The sequence below is a fragment of the Stegodyphus dumicola genome, chromosome 10 (genome assembly GCF_044657685.1).
Source record: "Stegodyphus dumicola isolate Sdum_Otavi_A_Nest chromosome 10, ASM4465768v1".
NCBI classification, from domain to species: domain Eukaryota; kingdom Metazoa; phylum Arthropoda; class Arachnida; order Araneae; family Eresidae; genus Stegodyphus; species Stegodyphus dumicola.
This window is the reverse complement of record NC_140777.1, coordinates 136989808-137017052: the sequence shown is the minus strand read 5'-3', so window position 1 is coordinate 137017052 and position 27245 is coordinate 136989808. Positions and strand designations below refer to the sequence as shown.

The 27245-nt window shown below is 35.0% G+C and overlaps 1 protein-coding gene across 2 annotated transcripts in view; it reads right to left on the bottom strand.

The window, feature by feature from the left end:
• Nucleotides 1-27245, bottom strand: part of LOC118183040 (major facilitator superfamily domain-containing protein 12-like) — a 48829-nt gene that overhangs the window by 14704 nt on the left and 6880 nt on the right. For both annotated transcript variants that reach the window (XM_035352449.2, XM_035352456.2), the window contains exons 2-6: nt 12762-13037; nt 11451-11658; nt 8302-8425; nt 4865-5080; nt 1505-1597 (exon numbers count right to left, since the gene is read on the bottom strand). In XM_035352449.2, the coding sequence (XP_035208340.1) occupies nt 1505-1597; nt 4865-5080; nt 8302-8425; nt 11451-11658; nt 12762-13035 (915 nt within the window). In that variant the 5' untranslated portion in view covers nt 13036-13037. The remainder of the gene's footprint in view (nt 1-1504; nt 1598-4864; nt 5081-8301; nt 8426-11450; nt 11659-12761; nt 13038-27245) is intronic.

The window sequence follows — 27245 nt, the reverse complement described above, 5'->3', positions numbered from 1 at the left end:
AACTCGGTAGGTATCTACAAGATGATATATACAGGATACAGGAGATATGTACGGGATGACACAATACTTAAAATACGATGCACGATACTTACGTCATATTACTTAATACTTAACCCTTTAACTGTCAAATTATTTTGATGATTTGGGTACACAAATTGTCAAATTTTTTTATTGGAAAAACCAAATGTAGCCGAAATAAAGATCTCGCGATATATATTCGGGTATGACAATACGATGCACTCAAAAAAAAAAAAAAAAAAAAAAAAAAAAATTACCCCGAGAAATACTCGGGCGTGACATTTTCGAACACCAGTGCTATCTCGGGCATGACAGTTAAAAGGTTAAGATATGTGCAGGATGATACATGAGGATATACATGAAATATATGCAGGGTGACATAGTACTTAAAATACAATGCGCGACACTTAATACTTAAGTCATGATGCTTAATAGTACTTGAGATACATACAAGATGATACATACAGAATACAGGAAATAAATACAGGTTGCCACAGTGTTTAAAATATAATGCGCAACACTCAATACTTAAGTATAATTTTAATTTAATTATATGAAGATACATATAGCTCCTGTATTCTGTATATACAGGATGGTACATACAGAATACAGGAGATATATACTGAGTGACGCAGTGCTTAAAATTAGGAGTTTGACATCAGCCACAGTGCTGTTTCAAGGCTTTTGAAATCATTTCAGAGAAAAGGAATGTTTAGCAAGCATCATGATCAATCATGATCATGATCGTATGGAGTCCAGCTGAGACTATTAATGGCCAACGATATATTAATGATGTTCTGCTGCTTCACGTTCGCACGTTCCATGGGGCTATCCGTGATACATTTGTTTTCATGGACGACAACGCAACATGTCATTAACAGTCGCTGCCCAGGAGTATCTAGAGAGCGAGGATATTCAACGCCTTATATGGCCAGCACGCTCTCCAGATCTGAATACCACTGAAAATGCTTGGGATGCTTTGAAAAGAGTCTTGCTGGTCGGTAATGCGTCCCCCCAATAAATAAGAACACCCTCATCCGTACAACGACAGAGGAGTGGAAAAAATTATCCCAACAGTTGCTGGATAATGTTGTGCAAAGCAAAACACGACGTGTGGAAACTTTCATCGCCCTCCATAGTGGCCATATCCCGTATTGACATCTTACGCCAGAGTGCATGCAGACGGGAAATGTATTTTCTTCCCTTTTACGTATTCAGCCTAAAATGACCATTTTGTCCATTTCAACATTTTTAAAGGACTTTTAGATTTCAGAGCACAAAAAATTATCTTTGTTGTTAAGTCCTAGTATTCTGGCATTCAACCATACTTACTTTTTTACGCGCTTAGTCATTTGGAAGCCGTCATTAGAAACTGTCCACCAGTATGTTAGACAAAAAAAAAAAAAAAAAAAAAAAAAAACATATGTATAATACGCGACTTACAATTTTACATTTACAAACACATTCTTTTTTAACTTATACTTACGTCATCAGCTCTTAGCGATTCTTGTAAATAAAGAGGCATGAAAACACAGCTCATGTTCTGGAACAGCCTCGCACACATGTATAGAAGTCCCACCTGTAAATGAATGTGATATTAATGATAATTAGAATTTATCACTAATAAAGAGTTTTATACGAAGACAGCATAGTTTATGTGAAGGAAAGAAAGAAATTACGCTCATTTATTTTTTTTTTCGTATCGATAAAATCTACCGTAAACATCTATCAGGTAAAATGCGTCAGGCATCTGATGCACTAATTACTATTTATCTCAATTTTAATATCCTTTCTAATAATGCAATATCTCCTTGGAAGGAAGCGATTAATTAAGATATAAAAAACTGAAAAGAAAAAGAACACATATTAAAAATGCAATAACTGAAAAGCGAAGTTTATACTCAAACTGATCTCAGCTTTGAGATAAATTCTTTTAACTGCGAAATTTATTATCCCTGTTTACTTTATTTTAAATATTACATTTTAATAAGAAAAATGTGAGTAATTGTAAGTTATTTTATCAAGGCAAGTTATTCGACGGCTATCTCGTGTTAATATGTATGTAACATCGTTACTAAGGTGTTTTCCTGCTAATGTAGGCCTGCATGCGGTCACTTGTGATGAGATTTCTGGGTTCTGCATTCATGCGTTCGAATAATTTCCAACATTGTAGAAACATTAGGTTATTTCGAAGCTGGAGACGTGAAAAATGAACAATGTCCTCGTCGGGAATCGAACCACGGTCCTCTCGATTACGCGTCGAGTGTGCTGACCATTACACTACGAAGGCATGCTAAGAAAGCGGGAAAAATACCTTATACACTTTCCCTTTTAAAGGGCGATTGGGATTAGGAGACCAGTCGTTAAATCCTGGTGGTGCAGAATCATCATCCAGCATCTTTTTTAGTTCGGGGACCACTGTAGAGACGCTAGGGTTTTGAAATAAAAATGAGCAATGCCGTCGCTGGGACTCGAACCACGGACCACTCGACACGCGCCGAGTGTGCTGACCATTACGCCACGGAGGCATACTAAGAAGGAGAAAGAAATACCTTATAACATTAGCTATAGGGCGGTTAATATAACTTGTATAACTGTTTGGCATATTTCAGTTCATAAAGGAACTAAGGCTTAGTCTTGAAAAACCTTCAGAAACAAATATCGCTTAAAAAATAATATGATTTATTGAAGAAAAGAAAAAAAAACATAAATTATGAGTGAGAAAATACAGAAAGATTATTTTGATACACTTCTTTTCCTCCCAGAATGTATAGAGGTCACAGAAGCCTTGATTACATGAAACTTGAAACTCATAGATCCATTCCTGGGAAAATTATTACATATCACCTTCACAGCAAAAACTGAATTGTCATCCTTTACTCTCCTCAATTTAGTAAGGGGAAATGCGTTTATCTAATAAATTTGGGGACTGCAAGATATTGTCTATCTTACATTGAAAACGCACTTCTGTATTTCCCCCCTCACACTATAATTAGGAATTTTCAATTTCTACCATAGATGTAAAGTTTGTGTTTAGTTCTTTAAATGTAAGAAGAAGAAGGGGAAAAAACACAAATTCAAAAACATTTGAGTCTATCTTCAACACAAAGAATCCTCTTAAGGTCTAGGCAGCGAAATGCTTGCATTGAGTATTTTATAATTCAAATCAATGAATTGTATGAGTAGGTGATTATTACCCTGTTTAACCAAAAATTAACCCATAAAGTGTTTTCTGTAGTTTATTAATTTTTATTGCAATTAAAAATTTCCCTGCAAATTAGCTTGTGTTAAGTTCCTTGTGTTAAGTCCTGAGTAAGTAAAAGCAGTTAAGTGCTCGAACGGTATTGTTGCGTGAAATATAAGATGCGTGTCCGCAACATATTCATGATTGTAAAACTGGTCTTTACACTGGCAAACTTTGGAAGTCCTTTACACTGGCAAACATTAGAAGTAATTAAAATAGAATTGTTCATACACCTCGTATTTGGATGTTATAACATTCATTGTTTAAAACGCAGTATTTAAAATGATAATTCTTATAAAAAAATAATTACATGTATTTTTACCAGTTGGTTGGCTCGTTGATTTCATTACGACAAATATTACTTTAAGGCATATTCGAAGGCGATTCTTCTAAGAGGATTGCTATTTTACCAATCTGAAATTTTCTTGTAGCAGGCATTTGATTAACTTCAATGATTCCAACACGGTTGCCAGGAGTCACGCGTTTCTATACTGAAATTCTGGTAGCATGCAAAAACTGAGGAACTAACAATCATTGGATTATTGAACACAACGACGAATTCTTTAAAATTTATTTTTTATTCTTCCGACGTCCTGAGTAAGTGGCATCGTTGTACTAAAAATAATTTTTTACCTAAAATCTTAACACCTCAAACGATTTTTGAACATTCCATCATTTCCAAGCAAGCATAAAAGTATTTCAATGAATTCATTATGCATTACGAAAATCAAACACCTATAAAGTCACTACTATTACAAATTGAGTATTTTATAATTCAAATCAATGAATTATAAAATTTCAGAATTTTGAGTTAAACTACAAAATTCTGCCAATAATCCTCATAGAAATTTATAAATGGTGTATATTATTTAATGAGAAGTACGTTAACTTTTTCTCAACTTATAATATGCCTAAATCATAGGATTGAAATGTTTTCCTCCATTGCTTAAATATTTTGGGGGTTCAACCCTTTTATCTAACAACTAAATGTGGAAGAACGTAATGAACAGAAGGCCGCTTTCTCCAGGCGTACAGCAAAGCCTCCACTTGGGCTTGAACTCAAAGTAATAAGAAATAAGAAATAAGACTTAACTAATGCTTAACTAAAACGATATAGCCGAAGCTATCAAAATTCTAAGGAGTTGCCCCCTAAATATCGAATAAGCTAGCGAAGCTATCAAGGACCAGTAATACAGCCAAGCGTCGTAATAGCTTAGAGAGATGTAGCCGAAAGGCAAACGCGCGATAGTCAGAAAATCTCAGGCTCTCGAAGTCAGTGGATCTTCGACTTAAATACTACTCGTACTCATTTGCATTAAACGCGATTCTAAAAACACATTCTGGTAGGAAATTATAAGCTGATATTAGAATGGGCAGGAAAGTAGCTTTAACTAAAACTAACTGGTAGAAACTTAGGACAAATTTTACAATTTAACAAAAGAAATGAGAAAACGCTATTTTAAATTTTAATAATTAAGTTACAGGAAGTCTGCCACTATGACTTTGTATGAAGATCTTTATGTAATAGTTTTTATTAAATTACTTTTCATCACTAAACAAAATGCATTTTGTTTTTAATTGAGTGTAGGAATGAATACTAACCTGGTAGAACTGTACTTCCAACAACCATTCTTTCCAGATAAGAGTATTAGATGATGCCTCGAAAGATGGGTTGAACGCTGGCTGCCTGCTTTTATCAATATGTTTTTCAATGCTGTTTTCTTCTGATGATATGGGAGTTGAAGTATGTTCCTTCACACCTAAATGGAAAATGATTGAGAAGAAAGAACCAACGCCAACTATGATCAATACGATTATCTGAAAAATAAAAGTGTTGTTTATTAGCATGTAATAAAAGTAAATTATTCAAGAACAGTTTTAAATACACGTCGTGAGCAAAAACGTTTAATTTGATAACACTCCTTATATATATATTGTATATAAATCAATCGAAAATGCACCTCGTCTTCAAAACATCAAAACTGCAGATAGTGTTTACAAATTTTTAGAAGGATATCAATGATTTTTGGAACTTTTAGAACGATTTGGATGATAACAGCTGATTCTTTGATATAAGAAATAGCGTTTCTTACTTTTACATTTATTCTCCTTTCAAAATGACGCATGTAAACAAGTTATGGATTTAAGGATATGTGATACTAAAATTTCTAAATAAAAATAAATGGCAAGTTTTCACCTTTCTGTTAATACGAGTAAAAGTTAAAGTTTCCCTTTTCTGATTAATTATGTGCAAAAGAAGAAACATTATTAATCAGAAAGGGTAAAACCGCAGGTCATTACTTCAACATGGAAATAATATACAAATGAATACTCGAAAAAGATACGTACTGTTTCTAACGTTTCTAAAGGTAAATCGTTGGTAACAACAGAATATCTGGCGCCTTAAAAATAAGTTGCAAAATCTATAAATGTATCTTTAGTAACAGTAAATAAAATAATAAACCAAGAGTTCCAGCTTTAAAAAGCTTAAAAATCATAATGTTCACCAACGTTTGTTAAAGCATGCGGCTCAAAGCAGAACAATTTGTAGAACCTCTTTGAAAACATTTTAGCAAGAAGTAAATGAAAACATTGTTAGCCATGATGAAGCAGGATGACTGCAACGAAAAACATTTATTATCAGAAACAAAGAAATAAATGTACAGACATGGCTCCGACAATGCCCCCAAAAAGATTCAGTAAGGGATTTATGATTGTCATAGGGTTCCCTTATAATGGGAAATTAAAAATGAGTGGTAAAAAAATGTCATTATACTATCAAGAGAAAGCTGTAGGTTCTATATTTACGGAGGAAATTCCATTTCTTTATCCAAGCGATTTTCAAAAAGTAAAACTTCATAAAGACAAAGCAATAAAAGTCCTATATCGAAAAGTACCACTACATTCCTTAACAAAATAAAGACTGATGCAGGTATTGCATGTATACCTTTTCAACGTATTCCTGCAAAGTCTCCTAACATTTCCCGCTTAGAATATTGTGCTTGTAGTCTTTCGGAAGAAGCTCTTTTTAGGCAAATATCTACCACGTTTGATGGACTCTGAAAATTGGTGGACGAGAAAAAGAAATCAATACTCCTCTAAATTTAACGAATTGTACTTCTGTCATGGAAATCACGATGCCGATTTCTTGTCCAAAGAAAGAGCTATCAGATCGAACATTAAAAAAAAAGTATTTTTCATATTTTAAGCATTAACAAAAGGGGAGTTCGAGATAGTTCTAAAAATGTGTAAACGCCCTCTGTAACTGTTATTTTCTTATTTTTTCACTACGATAATTGTCCTGCTGTAGTTATAACAACAGTATCGACCACGTTTTCAGTTTTTACATCGTAAATTCTTTACAGTTTTGCATGTTTTCTGGTCGCCATTGACGAACATGACTTTTCTTTTCTTTTTATCTTAACCTTGTTTTCTTCTTTTATTCTTGTCAGAAAGACAGCTTTGTAATTTTAATCTGCCTATTTTTATTGTACTTTATTATTATTGTTATTATTATTCTTACCAAAGCTGTCCGATTTAATGTCTCCTATTAAAAACATAAGAAAAGAATTAAGACTAAAACTTTTAGTTTCATTACTATATTTTAAATTAGTCACTAATTTAGAATATTTAAATTACTATTAGAATAAAATTTCAAATAAAAGTTGCTTAAAATACTCAGGAAATATGCTGCTTCAATTAAGTTTTTGCCCAATTTAAGTGATTTTTGTCAACCTCAAGTATAGCTAAGTCTGACAATCATGAAGGTTAGTTAGATTATTTAAATATGACAAAGCCACAAAGAGCTATCTGCTTAAGGGAAGGAATGCCTTCGTGGAGGACGTTCGTGGAGAAACTGACTCGTATTCATGATACAAATCGGGAAATTCGTGGAAACCAACCATGCAGCCAGCCCGTTTGCCTGGGTTCGAATCCAAAGCAGGCTGAACTACCATTGTTCAGCGGTATTAACCACTCATCCAACTGGTGGAGGACAATGATGAAGAAAACGGGTAAAAGGTCTTGGATAAAGTAATACATTCCGTTCATATTTTCATGCAATAAGTAAATTTCGTACTTGCACTAAATTTTATTGTTTCGTTTCACAACCGATTTTGAAGCGATGGCTCTTATGTATAAACAAGTATTTTCACATATTTGGTGCTTATACCTCTTTTTTTTTTTTGTGTCATAACATACATGATTTTTTTTTACTAAGTACGATTTTCTTAGAGAAAAGAAAAACCCAGTTTTCTATTAAATTTGTAACAAGCTGTAGTATTTATTTACTGTTAAACTTGCGCGGTGACTATTATTTGACATTAAACAGTTATTTATAATTTCACCTTTACAATCACTTCTCCTTACCGTTTCCCTCCCTAGAATGAGAATTATTTTGAGAGTACTGAAGCCGAGGGTTTTAAATCGCAAGACAGAGCGTATTTCTGCCTCTCGAGTACAATTTGCTAGGTTTCGCCAGCTGAGATAAAACTATAATTCTTTGGCTTGATGTTACCGTTGCAGACATTTAATTGTTACGCAGATTGACAGGTTTTGAGCGAACTGAGGTTTAAATAAAATTGGTAGTCTTTGACTACTAGATTAAGTTTTAAATTTGAACCTGACTATTACTTTGTAGTGTCATTAGGTTTTTTCGTAGTAGGAGACGTGAAAAGTGTGCAGTGCACTCGCCGGGACTCGAACTCTGGACCTCTCGAATATGCATCGAATATGCTTACAATTACACCACGAAGGCATGCGGAAAGGGGGTATAACTTTAAGTTACATCGCCACAAGGCCCTGTGGCTGTTTCTGTGAGCACGAGACGTGCATTTTATGTTAGTTCAAGTTCAGATTTAATAAAATGGTTATTTTAAACTTCTCAAGTCTCTGTCGTTAACTTCAGGGGCAGCAATAATTCGCTCCAGGTCTGTTAGGAGTTTGATGTTAGTTCATGCTACCAAAGAAAGTCAAATTGTATAAACTCTAAACATCTGCATCTAAGAAATTTTCAACTATGATGTTAAAAAATAACTTACCATGAATTTGTCAGCATAGTCCCCTGTAATCGTGTGATGATCTCCAGTGGGTTTCCTTGTCAAGTCAAAGACACACCATACTATAACGTACGTTCCTATATCCGAAATTATATCCACTGCATACCTAATAATAGAGTAAATAGTTTTCATAGCATTAATACACCCATACGGGGAACTTATTTTTTAATATCTTCAAAGAAGAAAATCATGGATATATGAATCTTTATCATAATAAGGGTGCAGTCCCAATCCTCCTAGCCGGCACAATTCATAGAGTTATATATTTAATTCCATCGCATATTATTCTCTACATAATATAGCAGTTATTATTTACTCTTAGTTTACCAGACGGTATAGTGGTTAGGCGACCCGACTGCGATACCAAAGGACCTGGGTTCGGATCCTGGTGAAGGTATGGGTGCAAATTGTCTCTCCCTTCATAGGAGCTAACGGTGACCGCCTGCTTAAATCGAATCTACATAAGGATCTTTAGGTGCCCCCATAAAAATATAGTCTGCCACTAAAAATACTCTTAAAAGAAAATTTTTATTCATACTTTTAAAAGATGATATTGCATTTAATATAACTATCTGAATATTTGAAATGGCAAATAAAACGGACAATTTTTAACTACACTTGTCGAGACATTAGGTTAACTGGAAGCAGGAAAGATGAAAAATGAACAACGCCTTCGCCGGGAATCGAACCATGCACCTCTGGAATACGAGCCCAGCATGCAGGCCACTACACCACGAAGGCATGCTAAGAAGGCTGGAGAAATACCTTATATACTCCTCCTTTTAAAGGGCGACTGGGTTCTTTTTAGTGGACCCAATCGCCAAATCCTGGGTGAGGAGAATCATCATCCAACACCCTTTTAGTTAGAGCGCCACTTTAAAGACATTAGGTATTTTTTGGAAGCAGGCAAATTGAAAAAGGAGCAATCGCCTTCGCCGGGAATCGAACCACGGACCTCTGGAATACCAGCCCAGCGTTCAGAACCACTACACAACGAAGGCACGCTAGGAAGGCGGGAGAAATACCTTATAACCTCGTACACTGAAGACAAAAATTTCGAGTACCAAGCATAAAAATATAAATACTATGTTTATTTCCTTAAAATGTCTTAAAAAATTCTCAGTTTCTCTAAAGGGCAGCATAACACTAAAAGGCATGTATTGAAATACTTCATGTTTTAACTTGAGATTTCTACGAGAAAGTTCTTACTTAGCTTTAGCTCAAAGTAATATATCAAGACGCTTTAACTATCTAACATTGATATTCGAGTTTGATAAGTTAGAATACAGCGCCACCTATTGCATAAGTAGAGAAATTGGCACTTGGCCATCTGGATTCGGCTAAGCAACATGCCAGAGCATGTATTAGATCTGAATAATTAATTACTGTAAATAAATTAGTTAGTTCTTTTGCTATACAGTCCACTTATTAGTTTAGAATCACAGTACATGGTCCGTCGAGCCGAAGAAATAAACAAAATGCTGGCATTAGATAGAAACAAAACTTCGTTAAAAGCGAAACTAACTAGGTTAGAAAATGTAGTGAAGGAATATGATGATAGTTCGAATAAGAATGAAATTCAAATAAAGTATAGATCGCTACAAAGCATTCAAATGGATATTAGAAACTTGAGATATTACATATTTCGAAAGCGTTGATGAAAATGATGTCACAGCCATCGATGAAGAAATCGGCGAAATGGAAGAAAGAACTGAAGTTCTGGAGGTAAGAATTATCGAAATTCTATCATCTATAGCACATTCTGAAAATGAAAGTGATTGTAGTAAATTTGATCCTAAAGTACAAATACGTTTGCCAGAATTACCAATTCCTAAGTTTTCTGGTAAATATACCGAATGGAATAATTTTAAGCTTCAATTCGAAAACATCATAGCAAATAACACTCAACTGACAGAAGTTCAGAAACTCTACTATTTGAAGGCTGCATTAACTGATGAAGCAAAAAATCTTGAAACTGTTGATGATACTTTCAGTTCTCTATTTAAAGCTCTTCAAGATAGGTATGGAAATAAAAGAATATTAATTGAGACGCATATAAAGTCAATAATGGATTTACGTACTTTAACATTCGAATCGTCTAAAGGAATAAGATATGTAATAGATAATGTTACTAAAAACGTTAGGGCTTTGAATGTTTTAAAATATGAGAAAAATAATTTATCGGATATTCTGTTATTAAATATCGTACTTCAGAAACTAGATTTCGAAACGCGCAAACAATTTGAACTAAGCATTAATGCTACGGAAGTTCCTACGTTTGATGAATTAATTTCGTTTTTAGAGAAAAGATGTCAGTTATTGGATAACATTAACCGTGGTATTAATAAAATGAAATATCCGTTAGAGAAGAGTTCGAAATCAAAGGCTCTGATGGTTAAAACCGATAGTGTTTCGATTTGTGTTATATGCAAAAATAATAATCATCCACTGCATAAATGTGATTCATTTTTGAAATTAAATCCAAATCAAAGATATGACATAGTTAAAACCCATAAATTGTGTCTAAACTGTCTCAGTAACGAGCATTTAATCGCAAAATGCAATTCTAAGTTCAGATGTTTGGAATGCCATAAAAAACACCATTCATTAATACATCGCCTGCTCAGAAATGGCGCCATTCAACATAAGTTAGACAAAAGAAAAACGAAAGCAACGAGTGACGATAAAAAATATAAACAACATTTAATAAAAAAAATTAAATATTTTTATTATTTTAAGAAAATTCAGAATTTTAAAAGATTTTTTTCATCAGTCCAAGAATTAAATCTTTCGGGATAGACTTTTCATTTAACAAAGAGTTTTATTTCCTTTTCGCTTTATCCTTTTTTTTTCAATTTTAAAAATTTCATCTTTTTATCATATTTTATCAATTGAATTTTCTTAATTTCATCACTGTTTAAATCTCTTAATTTATACGTAGGAGGATCAGTGTTTAGAACCTGAGAAATAATAAAAATCTCTTCTATAAATATAAGATGATAGCCTCTAGTAAAAACAAATTTTAAGTTAGAAATTCTAACGGTATCACCGATTTTAAATCTCGGCTTTTAATGTCTATGGTAATCAATTGAGAAAAATCAAGTTGTTTATGATACACCATAGTTACATACCTCAACACATTTAGGAAATCTCTCTCTGTCTCATGCGGTGTAATCACAGGTATAAGTGATAGATGTGATATTTGGACTGCTGCCCATCCTACTTGAAAAATAATAACAAGAGGAATAATCATGACTGTCAGGGAGAATTGGCTAGAATACTCACATCCTGGACAGACGCTGAAGATAAACGGAAAGCTCAGTATCACACAGATAGTTCCTGAAAGAATCAAACATAGGTAAAATTAGATTCATAATTAAAACAAACACAAGATATTCCCCAACTCAAGCACAACAAAGATTAATCGCTAATTGTTAGGATGTCAGGTAACCGGGGAAAAAGAAATATTATATGGCTTTTATAGAGCCAGATTTGACACATGTTAACCATACGTGAGGTTAATTTGAAAATTTTGCTTTGCACTGACTTGATTATGATCTGTATGAAAGAATCCGTTTCACTTATCGAAAGATGATCTGAATGTCATTGAGGTAAATATACTGTCACCGAACGTGCATATTTGAAACGACAGCGTCCGCTCCTTCATCAGGAGCAAAAAATTCTTCTTTTTTTTTTCTCCTGAGGAAGGGGGACTCGTTTTGCCCTCGAAATTGATTGGGATTTTACAAAATGTACGCGCCGAATACAAGGTTGTCGATTTGCCAGTTTTATTTTAAACGTCGGCGGGTTTCTCTTGCGTCTTGAAGGGAGTGATTTCTTAAAGAGAGGGGGAGGAAGCATATAGTTCAAGATTCCCGTCCTTTCAAGCCTCCTACAGCTGCCAACGCCCTACCATCAAAAGGTTAAATCATCACAATATCGAGCGCATATCTTCAAATACCAACATATGAAATTTCATTTCGATTGATTCAGCGGATAGGCCGCTAAGTGTGTACGTGTCATTATGGTAAAGCCTCGAGGGCTATCTGCCTAAGGGAAGGGATACCTTCGTGGAGGCCTTTCTTAGGGAAACTGGCTCGTATACACATTACACATGGGGAAAACTACGAAAACTCCCATGCATCCAGCCCGTTCTTGGGATTCGAACCTCGGACCGAACTATCAGTGTTCAGCGACTTTACCGCTCGGCCGCGATAGGCCGCTATGGATTCATATACAAGGTGACCACCTAACTTATTATGACAGCCTTGTATATGCTTATTTGCAGTGAAATTTCATATAATTTTTCAGTGCTTTTCAGAGCAGAAATAATCTAGATAAATTTTTGAAATTCATTTCTCAGATAAATAATAAAAGAAGTCATAGTTATTTGAATGTTAAAAATATTCTCTGAACAGAATTTTTTTTATTATTTTACTTACCTAAAAGATGAATAAACTTTCGCCTCCCATATTTATAGCAAATTCCACCTACTCTGCTGTTGCTGGCTTCGTAACCCATGAGTGGGGTAGCAATAGCATCTGCCACTTGTCCAACCAAAAGCACAAAACCGGCATAATTGGCACTGAATCCTAACACCAGCTGAAGATAAACCATGAGGTAACTAAACCACATAGATCCAGTAAAGTCATTAAGACTATGACCCACGCCGTAGCAGATTCTTTGAGACCATGGTAGCCGAGTAGGTTGATCCATTTCTGTGAAAGAAAGTTATTGCAAGAATATTAAATCTCGTAAGCGCAGTTCTTCTTAGAAAACAACTCAAATTTTAAGAAACTAACTTTTGCATATGAAGATTTGAACGTTAATGTTTCTGTGCATTCTTATGTAATAGATTTTCTTAATATATTTAATTGTATAATTAAAGCTAAAATATTCTAGCTTTAATTAGTAATAGTCAATAAAATACTCTTTTTAATCCGATTTTCTCTTTACTGTTCTGAAAATAGTAACAAACTAATAATAAATCTTTTGAAATACGTTATTTCTCTTATTATAAATTTTCCTTATTATTATTATCATTCTATAATGCAGATGACACGTGCACATATATAATGAAAGAAATAAAACCAAAATCTTATATCTCTACATATAATAAAAGAACGAGTCTGTGTGTGTCTTTCGTTCGCGCTGCGCGTAAGCTAATAGACCCACGGCTACGAAATTTGGTACATACGTGCATCTAGACAAGAGCCAGTGCACCTCGAAGCAATTTTTTTCGAAATTTGAATTCGAATTTTTTTTTTATTTTATGTTTAGTGACGAAATCACGTCATTTTGAGACATAATGGGCTATAGGAAAGCGAGATTTTACTCTACACCATTTTCACATCGTCATGAAACGTAGGCACTTAGCTATTTTACAAACTTAAAATAAATTTCGTGTTTCAATAAATCGATTGAATACGAATTTATTTAACAAAGGGAGCTTGACACCTTTTCAACGAGATTTTTTCTAAAAAAGTTTATTTTTAAAAATGTACAGTTTACTTTTCTTTGATTTTGATTCGACTTTTACAAAAAGAATTTTGGAAAAATGATAATATTTTGTATTAAATTTTTTTTTTTTTTTTTTTTTTTTTTTTTTTAATGAAGCTTCCGAGTACACTTCTCACATTTCACATCTTGACAATCACAATGTGATTTTGGCAACAATTTTTCTTTCTTATTGTTGTTGATAGATTTTTGATGAAATCGCATCATTTTGAATAGTTTCATTCTTTTAGAAATATGGGTTTGGCAACAATGTTTCATCGTATTTCTTATGTCACTGTTTTTAAGAGATTTCATTGTCATTTTTTTATATATATAATATATTTTTATTGATTTTTTTATAAAGTTATTCTGCAGAGTAAAATTCTGCGCGGAGGCTTTTGTTTTTTGAATTTCTTTCGTGTTATTTTTTGCTTATTTCACTGTTTGTAAGATATTGAAAAGTTTTGCATGATTTTTTTTCTTCAACGGAAAGTTGGATAATTTTTTTATATGCAATATATATTTTTAAAAATTTGTGTTTCTTTCCCGAAAGTTTTCTGCAGAGTAAAATTCTGCGCAGTTTTTAAATTTAACTGTTTGTTGTTCCCTTCAGGCATTTTTACGGTACATTTAAAAGCCAGACGAAGGCTGGCAGCGTAGCTGCTAGTCAATAATAAACCGAACGGAATTTTCAATAAACTAACAACAATTAGGCAATTCTATTCCTCTACAAAGAATTAAAGAATCTTTAACTTTCTTAATCTAACAGGATTAACATAATCTTGCTCTTCTTACCTTTGCCTCTGTCTAACATGTAATTTGTAACAGTACGCAGCCTCTTTCTCTTTCTCCAATCTCCAATTCTTATCAATTTATTAGACGTACTTTTCTAATTGTTGAACAACGGGTGCGCTTCTTGCGCCAATTTAGTTATATAAGAATTTACATCACAAATGCTAAGCTAAAGATAAAGAACTGTATAAACTTGACAATGACTACATTTTCATATTTATGCTCCTATTCTGGCTTCCTCTTCAATGTCAGACACCAATTTTTATTACATATCACGTATAAATATCTTGCCCGTCAAAATTAAATGTATAGAGATATTAGGTGCTTTTTTTTTGGAAGCAGGCAAGATGAGAAATGAGCAACGCCCTCGCCAGGAATCGAGCCATGGACCTCTGGAATACGCGCCCAGCGTGCAGACCACTACTCTACGAAGGCATGCTAGGAAGGCGGGAGAAATACCTTATAAAGAAACTGTCGAAAAGGAAACATAATTGTTACTTTGTAGAGACATCGACATCCAGTTTTTTTGGAAGCAGGCAAGATGAAAAATTAGCAACCGCCTTCGCCTGGAATCGAACCACGGACCTCTGGAATACCGGCTCAGCGTGAAGAACCACTACATCACGAAGGCACGCTAGGAAGGTGGGAGATATATATATATACTCCCACTTTTAAAGGACGACTGGGGTTTTTAGGGGACCCAATCGCCAAATCCTGAGTGTGGAGAGTCATAATCCACAACCCTTTTAGTTCGGGCGCCACTGTAGAGACATTAGGATTTTTTTTGAAGCAAAAGAGATTGAAAAATTAGCAACCGCCTTCGCCGGGAATCGAACCACGGACCTCTGGAATACCGGCCCAGCGTGCAGAACTACTACACCACGAAGGCACGCTAGTAAGGTGGGAGATATACCTTATTAAAATGATTAAAAACACTTTTTATAAAAGCGTTATTTAACATAAATTATATGATAGGCAGCTGTTTAATCTCAAAATATGGAGTTTAATGTCAAATTTATGGAAATTTAGAAATGATGGGAAGATTAATTTCCCTACTTTTCGACAAATCTTTCTTTAATATGGTAAATGATCTCTTCCAATAGAAATGCAAATATCACATCTTGATTTCATTCAATTTTATTTCAAATTTACTCTAACCTTATGAAATTGCACATTATTCTTCTGAAAAGTGCTCTTTTCAGATCATGAAGGATCTTGAGAAGCATTTGGTGTGCTGCAGTTCGGCTGCCTTAGCCATCCCACATACATTTATTAGGGTTCTAGTTTGGTGAGCTAATCCAGCCCATTCCAGTGATATCTTCTGCTTCCAAATTTTCTAATACCAGAGATGTTCTACCTGGAGATGTATTGTCATTCATTAGCAAAGTATCTGGTCCAACAGCACACTTAAAGAGACTTACAAAGGGTTCCAAAACCTAGTTCTCATATATGGGAAGCTTACAAAAACTTCATCAAAGGTATGCAGATCATGAAGACCATTTTTGATAATTCCCCACCATAACATGAAACCGTTTCCGTGGAATGAGATCTTTCATGAACAAAGGAAAACAAAATTAGTAATCTTTATTTCAAATCAAAGAATCACAGTTCAAGCTATATTTAGAATCACAGTTTAAGCTACATCTGGATTCGTCACTAAACAGTGCACGGTCCTATTCCTCTGGGTTGAACATTACAACGAGATTCCTTTAAATGCTGCCTTTTGGAAGAAGAAGTAAATGTGATCCAAACCATTGACTTTACCGCATAAATTCCAATTTCTTGAAGAATTCGTGCGGCAAGAGAAGAGCTAAGTTCCTGTACAGCTTGAAAGACCAAAACCAACTCTCTCGTAGTTGCAGATTCATGGTTTCCTCAAGACGGCAGGGGGGAGAAAAAAGTCTTCGGATTCAGTTACTGCTCCCGCCAACCTTCATCAACGTAATTGCTCCTTGAAAAGAGATTCCAAGTTTATGATAAGACCGTTGAAGGATATTCAGACTTTAGGCGACTTTTCTTTGAGTTTGACTTCCCTAGCCACTTTTCTATTTATTTAAGTAATGAATTTGTGTCACGAATTAATAATACTGGTCACCCTCAGAAACTACGTCAACTTTAAACAACACTACACACCTGAATTCCAACATGTATTTATTGATCAACATATTGTAAATTGCCTAATTTGCATACTCCATGCGTTAATATGTGAGCAGAAGTCCGATTTTACATTCAGTTTCAGAATAATTACCTAAAGTAATTACGTAATAGGACACTGGTTGAAAATTTTAATCGGTGAGCATAGTTTTCAGATTATTCATTAATTCTGACTAGGCATGGAGTGATGACTCCTTATAACGACCAGGCAGGATTTCAGATGAGATTTTGGACTTGGAAAAGGGATGTTTTATATCAATGCTTACTATAAAACTGTTTTTATTACAGATATCACTGGTATTAAAATTTTAGTAAATGAAATAAGTAGAATTGTAAATCATGGCATTTTTGGGTAGCATATAAATTTCCTAAAAGCTGTTTTTTGATATATTGAGTTGGTTTTCTGTGCGCCGCAAAATTTTCGAGGTAATTTTGTGAGATTCCAAAAGTCATGAGATCTGATAAAAAGGTCCTGATTTTATAAAATTTGCTAAATTAATTTTTGTCATTATACACTGTTGGCCATTAAAATTCCAACACCAGGAAGGAATGATCTAACAGACGTCAAAATCACATGAAAGGAAGAAGAGGTTGGGCTATGCAAATGATTAGAATTTCAGCGTATTTAGACGACGCAGGAGGGACAAACGACATCTGAAGCACTACATAATAGAAAGGTTGTGCAGTGGATTTTTTATTCGGAAAGTACATTGTAAGGTTGGAGTTTGCTCAGAATATCGTGTTATGCCTCGAATAATAATAAGAAATGCTTACCAGCAAGTGTCAGAATTCGATAGATGTAGGATCGTTGCTTATGAAGAGTGTGGATCATCATTCTGTGATATCACCCATCGCACTGGTCGACATCCAACTACTGTCATGCGAATATGGAATCAATAGATTGCTGAGGGTCATACTGAACGGACACAGTATCTCAACGCCCTCCCCTGACTAACGTCCGAGAGAACAGACATATTGTGAGGTCAGCCTTGAAAAACCGTACAACCACATAACGGATCATTAGTCAAGAAATGTGTATGTTTGCAGCACGCCTAGTATCCATGCGTACGGTGAGTCGACGTTTGCAGCAACTTGAACTATCAGCACGGCGACTATTACTTCGGCTTCCCTTGACAATGCAGCATAGAGAGAAACGGCGATTCTGGTGCGCAGAACGACAAAAGGAGTGGCACAATGACGTCTTTTCAGACGAATCCCGGTTCTACGTGCAGTATTCTGATGGCCGTATACATGTCTGAAGGCTCCGAGGTGACTGCACGTCGCCTGCTTGCATTCGATTTTGGCATAGGGACTTTGCAACTGGTGTGATGATTTTGTCAGCCATTGGGTACATGACACGCACATCTCTAGTTCGGATCGACGGTAATTTGAACGCAGATCAGTGCATTTGTGAAATCTTACGTCCAGTGGTTCTTCCTTATCTTCGAAGCCTGCCAAACGTCATCTTACAATAAGATAATGCAAGACCACATGTTGCACGTCGTGTTCTGACCTTCCTCGATACACAGGGTAGTCAATTGCTACTGTTCTTAAAATTAATATGTTTCACAAACAATAATCAATCAACAAATGGACTGTATTCCTACACTTTTATTAAATTACACTTGTCAGCGATGCGAAATAATTGATACAAAATAAGCGAGCCATTCTACATGGCTGTCACGAACACAATTCTATCAATCAATAAACTTGTTGCCACACATAAAGTTCAAAACTAAAAGAAGAAAAACAAAAGGAATTTACGCTGTTTGCAACAATAAAATGAAGCAAACGATACTCACATAAACATCCTGGCTCTCGTTGAAATCCCAGGGGATTTCAACAGTTGGAGCATTTTGAAACTTCTTAGTCTGTAATAAAGATAAACATAAGAAAAATAATACAAAATATTATATGTGAAGTAGTTCATAGTTTTTTAGTCTGAATAGGAAGAGGACATAATTTCACGACTGGTCGTTTAATGACACCATGACCAGTTTTAATACTAGCAACTCTGACTCTTTGATCTGAGCCCGGATGAACAGCAATTATTCTCCCTACCTCCATTTAAGAGGCGGAAGGTTGTCTTCTTTGATGAGGACTAAGTCATTGACTTCTAAATTGTTTTGACTTTTTTGCCATTTAGGTCTTTGTTGAAGCTGAGACAGGTATTCTCGACTCCATCTTTTCCAGAAGTGCTGAAAAATAAACTGTCTCACATGCCATCTGTCAATGTGATTGAAGGAACTATAATTTAGGTCTGGTTCAGGTATGGCAGTTAAAGACGTTCCTATTAGGAAATGACAAGGTGTTAATGCAGTTAAATCATTTGGATCAGCCGAAGTTGGACACAATGGCCTAGAGTTGAGACAAGCCTCAACCTGCGCTATCAAGGTCTGAAATTCCGGATAGGTCAGCACAGTATCACTAACAGTCCTTTTTAAATGTAATTTCATTGACTTTACTGCCGATTCCCATAGTCCACCAAAATGGGGAGATGATGGCGGGTTGAATATCCATTTTATTTCCTCTAAAGACAAAAATTTGTGAATTTCTTGATTTTGCTTACATTGCAAAAAACATTTTCTGATTTCTTTGTCTGCACCTTTAAAGTTAGTACCGCAGTCACTATAAATCTCAAATGGTTTCCCTCTTCTTGCAATAAATCGTTTCAATGCACTTAAAAATGCCTTTGTTGACAATTCTTCTACCACTTCAAGATGTACTGCCTTGATTACAAAACACACAATACGTAATATTTAAATGATTTTTGTCCACGTCCTGCACGATGTTTAATCATGAACGGTCCAGAAAAAATCTATTCCAGTTCGATGAAATGGTCGTGATTGTGTTACTCTAGATTCCGGGAGATCAGCCATAATTTGACTTGCAGTTTTAGCTCTAAGTTTGCAACACATGATACAAGATCTTACTACTTTTCGGATAGCAGATCTAGCAGCTATGATCCAAAATTGCTGTCTAATTAAAGATAGAAGAAGTTCCGGTGCTGCATGCAGATATTTGACATGAAAGTGTCTAATTATGATTTCTGTCAGATTGTGTTTTGAAGGTAATAAGATTGGATGTTTTTCATTTTCTGACAGTTGCGCATTTTTCAGTCTTCCTCCTACACGTAACACTTTGTTGTCATCTAAAATTGGACACAAGCTAAGGAGGTTGCTGTTTGTAGGTAAGTCCTTTCCCAATTCCAAACATTGAATTTCTTTAAAAAAGTGAAATCGCTGTATTATTCGGACAATACAGAAAGTTGCAGCTCGAATTTCATTACTAGATAAAAAAGACGTATTTCTTTCTAGATATGCTACTTTAGAATTCGATATGAATCTTAATATCCAAGCAAATATGCGTTGTAACTTTGGAAATGAAGATATATTTGATATAATAGCAAGTTCCTGTACAGGTTCAGAAACTACAAATGAGACTGTTTTACGTGCATCTGGTAATGCCTCTTCATCTATAAGAATATTTTTAGACAAGGCAATCTCACTGCACTTTAACCAAGAAGGACCATTCCACCACAATTAATAAGATAATAGTTCTGCAGGAAATAATCCACGTGAAGCACAATCAGCTGGATTTTCCTTTCCATCAACATGACTCCAGTTCTCAAGTGGTAAGATGGATTGTATTTCAGAAACTCTATTGGATACGAATACTTGCCATTTTTTAGGATCTGACCTTAGCCATGACAACACGATTTGTGAATCACTCCAAGCTTGCACTAAATCAAAATTTATAACTAATGCAGCTTTTACAGACTGAATCAAGCGTGCCAATAACACTGCTGCACACAATTCCAGTCTTGGAATCGTAATAGATTTTAATGGTGCTACACGAGTTTTAGCTGTTACGAGTTTAACATTAATGTCAGAGTTATTGCAAGTTTTGATATAAATAACTGCTGCATAACCTCTTTCAGACGCATCACAAAATCCGTGAAGTTCACATCGAAAATAATCAGGTAGCAGAATTTTCCTAGGTATATTTATTGAATTCAAAAGTTTAACTTCTCTACATAGATTTCTCCAATTTCGATCAATCTCTTCTGTTACAGGATCATCCCATGATAACTGTAATTTCCACAATTGCTGAAGGATCATTTTAGCGAGAATTACAAACGGAGCTATCCACCCCAATGGATCGAATAGTTTTGCTACGAATGACAAAATAATTCTTTTAGTCGGAACACTTTGATACTCTATTACACCGAAAAGCCACCACTTTTTAGCAGATGTTGCAATTCGTCTGTCAATGCAATACCTTCCGAACTATCTTTTACACCAGTTAACATATCATCAACATAAAAATCTCTTAAAACTATATTCTTTGCCTTTGGAAAGTTCAATCCTTCATCAATCGCTAACTGACTCAAAACTTTGGTTGCAAGATATGGAGCAGCTGCAGTTCCATATGTAACTGTTTTCAAACGACAAACTTGTATTTGCTTATACGGGCTATCTCTCCATAATATTCTCTGAAAATCTCTATCTTTTTCATGAACCTTTATCTGTCTGTACATCATTTTAATATCAGCGGTTATTGCAATGTTATGAAGTCTAAATCTTAGTAAAATACAAATTAAGTCATCTTGTATTTTTGGGCCTATCATTAGTGTATCATTTAAAGAATCACCTGTGGTTGTTTTAGCGCTCTCATCGAAAACAACTCTCAATTTTGTTGTTAAGCTAGAGTCCTTCAACACGAAGTGATGTGGGATATAATAGTGTTTATTCTCTAATTCATAATCTGTGTCTGGTGTTGAAACTAAATAACGTTTGCATAATCCGAGTTCAGAAAACAAAACATTTATTTTACATATTTTAAAGAAATAACGTTCTGAAACAACATGTTTCATCTACACAATCAATCGACGCTCTCACCAGAGCATTACGCCATCAAACCTGGCACACATCCAAAAGTTCAAATTGAAGAATTACAGAAGCGTTGTTGTCACACAAGAAAAGACATATAGTTACAACTTCACACAATAATAAAACAAAAACACACTTTTGAAAAATAGACAATAATAATAAAAATAGTAATAATAAAATTCTTAACAATATTTTCTCGATTATGCAACATCCTCCCCCCTTTTTGAGTCAGTGGCAAACGACTCAAAAACATATGTTATCCTATTAAAAAGGTCTAGTACATTAGGCTTCTTAACAAGCCGTCCTGACGACGTAAATTTCTGTTTTACATGCTGTACGTCAGTCTGATCGTTTTTCTTATCGTCGTTAACGTTAGGCTCTTCAACTAAATAATTTTCACTTAGTTGTATCTCTAGTGGATAAATACGCTGAACGGGCCTTATGAAAATCCCATTCTGAGTTTTTAGTTTAACTGTTCGAATTTTGCCATCCCGACCAGGAATTTTCTCTATAATTTTACCCAAAGGTCAATACAAGCGTTTTTTGAAATCATCGCCTATTAAGACTATCTCCCCAATTTTAGGCAACCGGGTTACTTTATTTTGTGGTTGTTTCATTATTAATTTCCCCAAATATTCTTTTCGGAAACGGTTCCTTAAATCTTTAAGAAGTTTTGTGCGGTATTTAATTCTTCTCAAAAAATGCTGAGAGTCAATTTTATCTATATCTGCTACATTCGAAGTACAATTTTCAATTAAAAACATTGACGGAGTTAAAGGGATAGCATCTTCAGAGTTCTCCGAAATATATGTTAAAGGTCGAGAATTAATTACCGACTCACAATCGCAAATTAAGGTTTCCAGCTCTTCATAAGATAAAACCGATTTTCCCAAAGAACGTCTTAAAAGTTCTTTAACCATGCGAACTAGCCGTTCCCACCAACCTCCCCACCAGGAGGCTGTTGGTGGATTGAATTTCCATACTATTCTCTTTATTTTTGCCTCATTCTCTATTATGTCCCAGTTAAGTTTAGACATTTCGTTATACGTTCCTCGGAAGTTAGTCCCATTGTCAGAATAAATAGTTCGTGGTCTGCCACGTCTGGCTATGAGTCGTCTTAAAGCCAAAAGAAAAGATTCTGTTGATAACGAAGTCACCAGTTCTAGATGGATTGCCCTGTACACAGCGCATGTAAAGAGTGCCATCCAAACCTTCTTACTGTCTTTCAAAAACAATGGGCCAGCTAAATCTACTCCCAAAATTTCAAAAGCCTAATCTCCTACGCGATCTTCAGGAAGAGGAGTCACTTCGCAAGACATCGGTTTCGCTTTATATCGTTGACATATTACACACCCTTTTAACACATTACGCACAGTTTTACGTTGTTTTAGTATCCAGAATCTTTCTCTTAAAATAGATTGAAGCATTTGAGTTCCAGCATGACAATGTTTCTTATGAACTGACTCAATTAACAATGTAGTAAAGATACATTTACTCGGTAACAAAATTGGTGTTAAAAATTCAGAATTGTCTTTGCGTTCCAATATTCTAGTTTTAACTCTTATAATTTTTTCATTATCAATGAATACATCAAGTGAATTAAGGGCTCCAATGTCAGGGAAATTTGAGCTTTGAACCAACCGAATCAAAACTTTTTCGGAATTTATGATTTCAGCAACAGTTAGTTTAGATTCTTTACACAAATTTGACTTCTTCTTACAGTTAGAAATAAAACGTAACACCCAACCGGTTACACGAATAATTTTCTCATAATCAGAAACTCTTTCTGCATACCAAGGAGTGGTATCCTCTGAAAAGTTAACATTAATAAGTTTTACCTTCCTCTTTTCCAAGTCAGCTTCGCTCGGCTGACAAACAATATTGGTAGGCCAAAATTCAGGGCTTTCTCTTAGCCAGAGAGGTCCCTTAAACCACTCCGAGTTAATCATTTGTTTAGCAGAGCAACCTCGAGATAACACATCTGCTGGGTTCATATTACCAGGCACATGCCTCCATGATTCAGCTTTTGTCAACTTAGTAATTTCTTTAACACGATTGCTTACAAAGTTCGACCAATTTTCAGGATTTCTGATCCACCAGAATGCGACTGTGGAATCACACCATAAAATTACATTTATATCAAAATCATTAAGAGCTTTACAAACAGAATATAATAATCGGGATCCAATGCAACAGGACATTAATTCCAATCTAGGAATCGTCAAATTCTTAATAGGAGCTACTCTAGATTTTGCTCTTAAGAGAGTAATTTTTACACTGCATGAATCACTTCTCGCGAAAATACATCCTGCATAAGCATATTTGCAGGCATCGACAAATACATGCAATTCAACTGTTGCAAAGGTTCCAATGAATCGGGGTATTGCCACATTTTTCAACAAAAGTATATCAGATAACCACACAAAAAATTTACTTACAAAATCATGAGGCAATACCTCGTCCCAAGAAAATTTCAACTTCCATGTTTCTTGTAACAAAAGTTTTGGAAGCAAAGTTATTGGTGCAAGTATTCCAATTGGATCAAAAATTGATTGTACAATAGACAGAATCAGTCTCTTAGTTACCTTAGTATCACAAGTTATCATATTTACATTTATATTACACCTTAAAGTATCATTGTCTAAATTCCACAATATTCCTAAAAGAGGTGTGTCCCCAGAATGTTTTGTAGTATATTTGGAACCAACATTGCTCTCCCATCCCCTCAAATTAAATCTGCCTCTCGACATAAGACTTTTGGCCTTTTGAATTAAATCCTCTTGTTCCTCAATATTGTAAACACCCGTAATACAATTATCTACATAGAACGAATTTTTTAATTTGTCAGCCACATCTAAAAAGTCAGATGGACAATTATTCAAGAGATATTTAATAGACGCACCTAGTAGATAAGGGCTGCAGGAAACCCCAAAAACTACTCTGCAGTGCCTATACACTATTTCTCCCTCATCACTTGGATAGAAAAATCGCAAGTAATCTTTATCCTTCGGAGAAATTCCTAACTGCAAGAATGCTTTCTCTATGTCTGCACTCAGACCAATAGGAAAAAATCTCATTCTGTCTAAAATATCAGGGACTAATTCTATTAAATTAGGTCCTTTCAATAAACACTGATTCAAAGATGGTTTTCCCTTTTCACAAGATGAAGCATCAAAAACGGGTCTTACCTTAGTGGTTTCACTATTCATCTTAATAACCGGTCTGTGTGGTAAAAAGTGGCATTTATTGTTTAATTCCTTTTCCGGAACCTTTTCTATAATATTTAAATTTTCCCACTCTCTAAACGCTTTTTGATATTCCTTCAAAGAATTATTTTCTTTTGCCCTCTTTATCATTTTTTGATGACGTGTCAAAGCAATGCTTTTATTATCTGATAAATTGGTAGATTAGCATTTCCAGGGTAATTCCAATTCATATCTACCATCGGGCCGAATAGATAATTTATTCTGAAAATCAATCTCGTAGTCCCAATGAAGATTTTTCATTTTACTATTTTCCGTCGGGTCGGAAATACCCAAAACTTCAAGCTCCCATAAAGATTTCAAAGAAGCATTATTTACATGTAAGGAAAGACTTATTAGGGCATTAATCCCTGACAGTATCATTTTCTTTACCCATAACCGTCCAACCCAGTTTTGTTTTGACTGCAGTTAAACCAGAGGGTAATTCTAGGTATTCGTCAGTTAACAGTTTACCAATGACATCTGCACCTATCAATAAATCAATTTCACTTTCCTCGCAAAATGTGTCACTGACCTCAATTTTCCTGCTTTTCAATTCCTCTATAATCTGAGCATTCTTGATTGTTGGAACAAATCCACAAATCTTTTTTTCAGAAAAAGCTTCAAACCAACACCTAAAAGTGTTATCTAAACTGCTTATGTCAATAGCAAAAACAGAATGGGTTACAGGCGCAGTTTCCCTCCCCCCAAACAAACCATGAATTACTTTCTCCTAACAACCTGTCGAATAGGAACTCCTGTCGAATAGGATCAGCCTTCATTCGCTTCATAATTTTCTCCCCAACGTATGATCGTTGGGATCCCGAATCCAAGAGAATCCTAATTTTTCTCTCTCGATCTTTAACTTTAATTAGAACACATAAAGTTTGCAAATAAACTTTCTCGCTCTTACTATTATTAGAAAGGGAAACATCCAACTTAGAGTCATTTTGTTTTACAGAACTAACATTCTGAGGACACATAAATTTTATATGATCACAACTGCAAATGGGGCATTTAATATTGGCTTTACATTGGTTTTTTTAAATGGCCAATTCTTAAACATGAAAAACAAACTTCTTTCTTTTGTACAAGTTGCCTCTTTTCATTTAAGCTCATATTTTCAGCTTTAAAACACTTAGCACTCATATGAGGCTTACCACAAAATATACAAACATTTTGCTTACCTTTACTGATTTCATTTGTACTTACCAGCGCGGCAGCTGTTGCTAAATCTGAATTACCTGAAATAACATTTTTATTAAGACGCTTAACAGAATGAGTAAATCTTGATTGTGCTAATCTAATCATTTCTTCCGATTCTACTTCATGCCTTAAAAAACACATTAGTTTTTCAAGCGTTCTTTCAGAACTCTTTTCCTGTCCCTGTTCAGAAGTTCGACTCCGCTCCCAGGCACGTAGAATATTCTCAGGTAGGCACGACTCCACTAAAGGTCCCAAGAAATCAGCAAACTTTTCCTTGGTGCGTCCTAAGCTTTCCAGCGCTCGTAATTTACTTTCTATACTATCATAAAGTACTCCTAAGTCCGACGCCGTTCTGCCTGTTGTAGCATTCTTTGTAACAAGCCCAAGCAAATCTCTTACATAGATCTGCACCAGAAGGTCTTCTCTACCAAATCTTTCTTTCAGCTGCTCGATAGCTTTAGGATAATTCGCGGCGGTAACAGGAAAACTGTTCAAAAGTTGAGCTGCCTTTGAGCCAGGTACTGCACTTTGCACTAAGTACAAAAATTTATCTTCCGGCACAATATCCGCATCTTCATGAATTTTGGAGAATTGGCTCCAAAAGCCTAAAAATTCTGTTGCATCTCCAGAAAATTTTTTCAGCTCAAGCTTAGGAAGTTTGAACTTCCTGTTTTTATTTTCTTTAGGATCCGAAATCGAAACTGAAGCAATATCTGTAGTAACACTCATCGAATTAAATTGTCCAATTTTATTCTGAAGTTTCACCTTTAAAGCTATAAAGGAATCTCTGTATCCTTCAGCCGTATTAAATTCATTTTCAAAATCAGCTTCCTTGGTTTGTTCTAAAACACTGCTTTGAGTACTGTCCAAGCGTTCAAATTTGTCAATTAGTTGCCCCAACAACACTTGCAATCTCTCAGGATCCGTACAAGTAGGCAATTCTTCTTCCACAATCTTCGTAGTTAACGTAAACGAAGTACGTTCACTTTTACGTTTTGCTTTTAACAACTCCATTTTAACAAAACGCCTAAATCAAAACTACTCGAAATCACACGAACGTCCTGTCGAACGGACGCCAAACTTTTATGTTGAAACTAAATAACGTTTGCATAATCCGAGTTCAGAAAACAAAACATTTATTTTA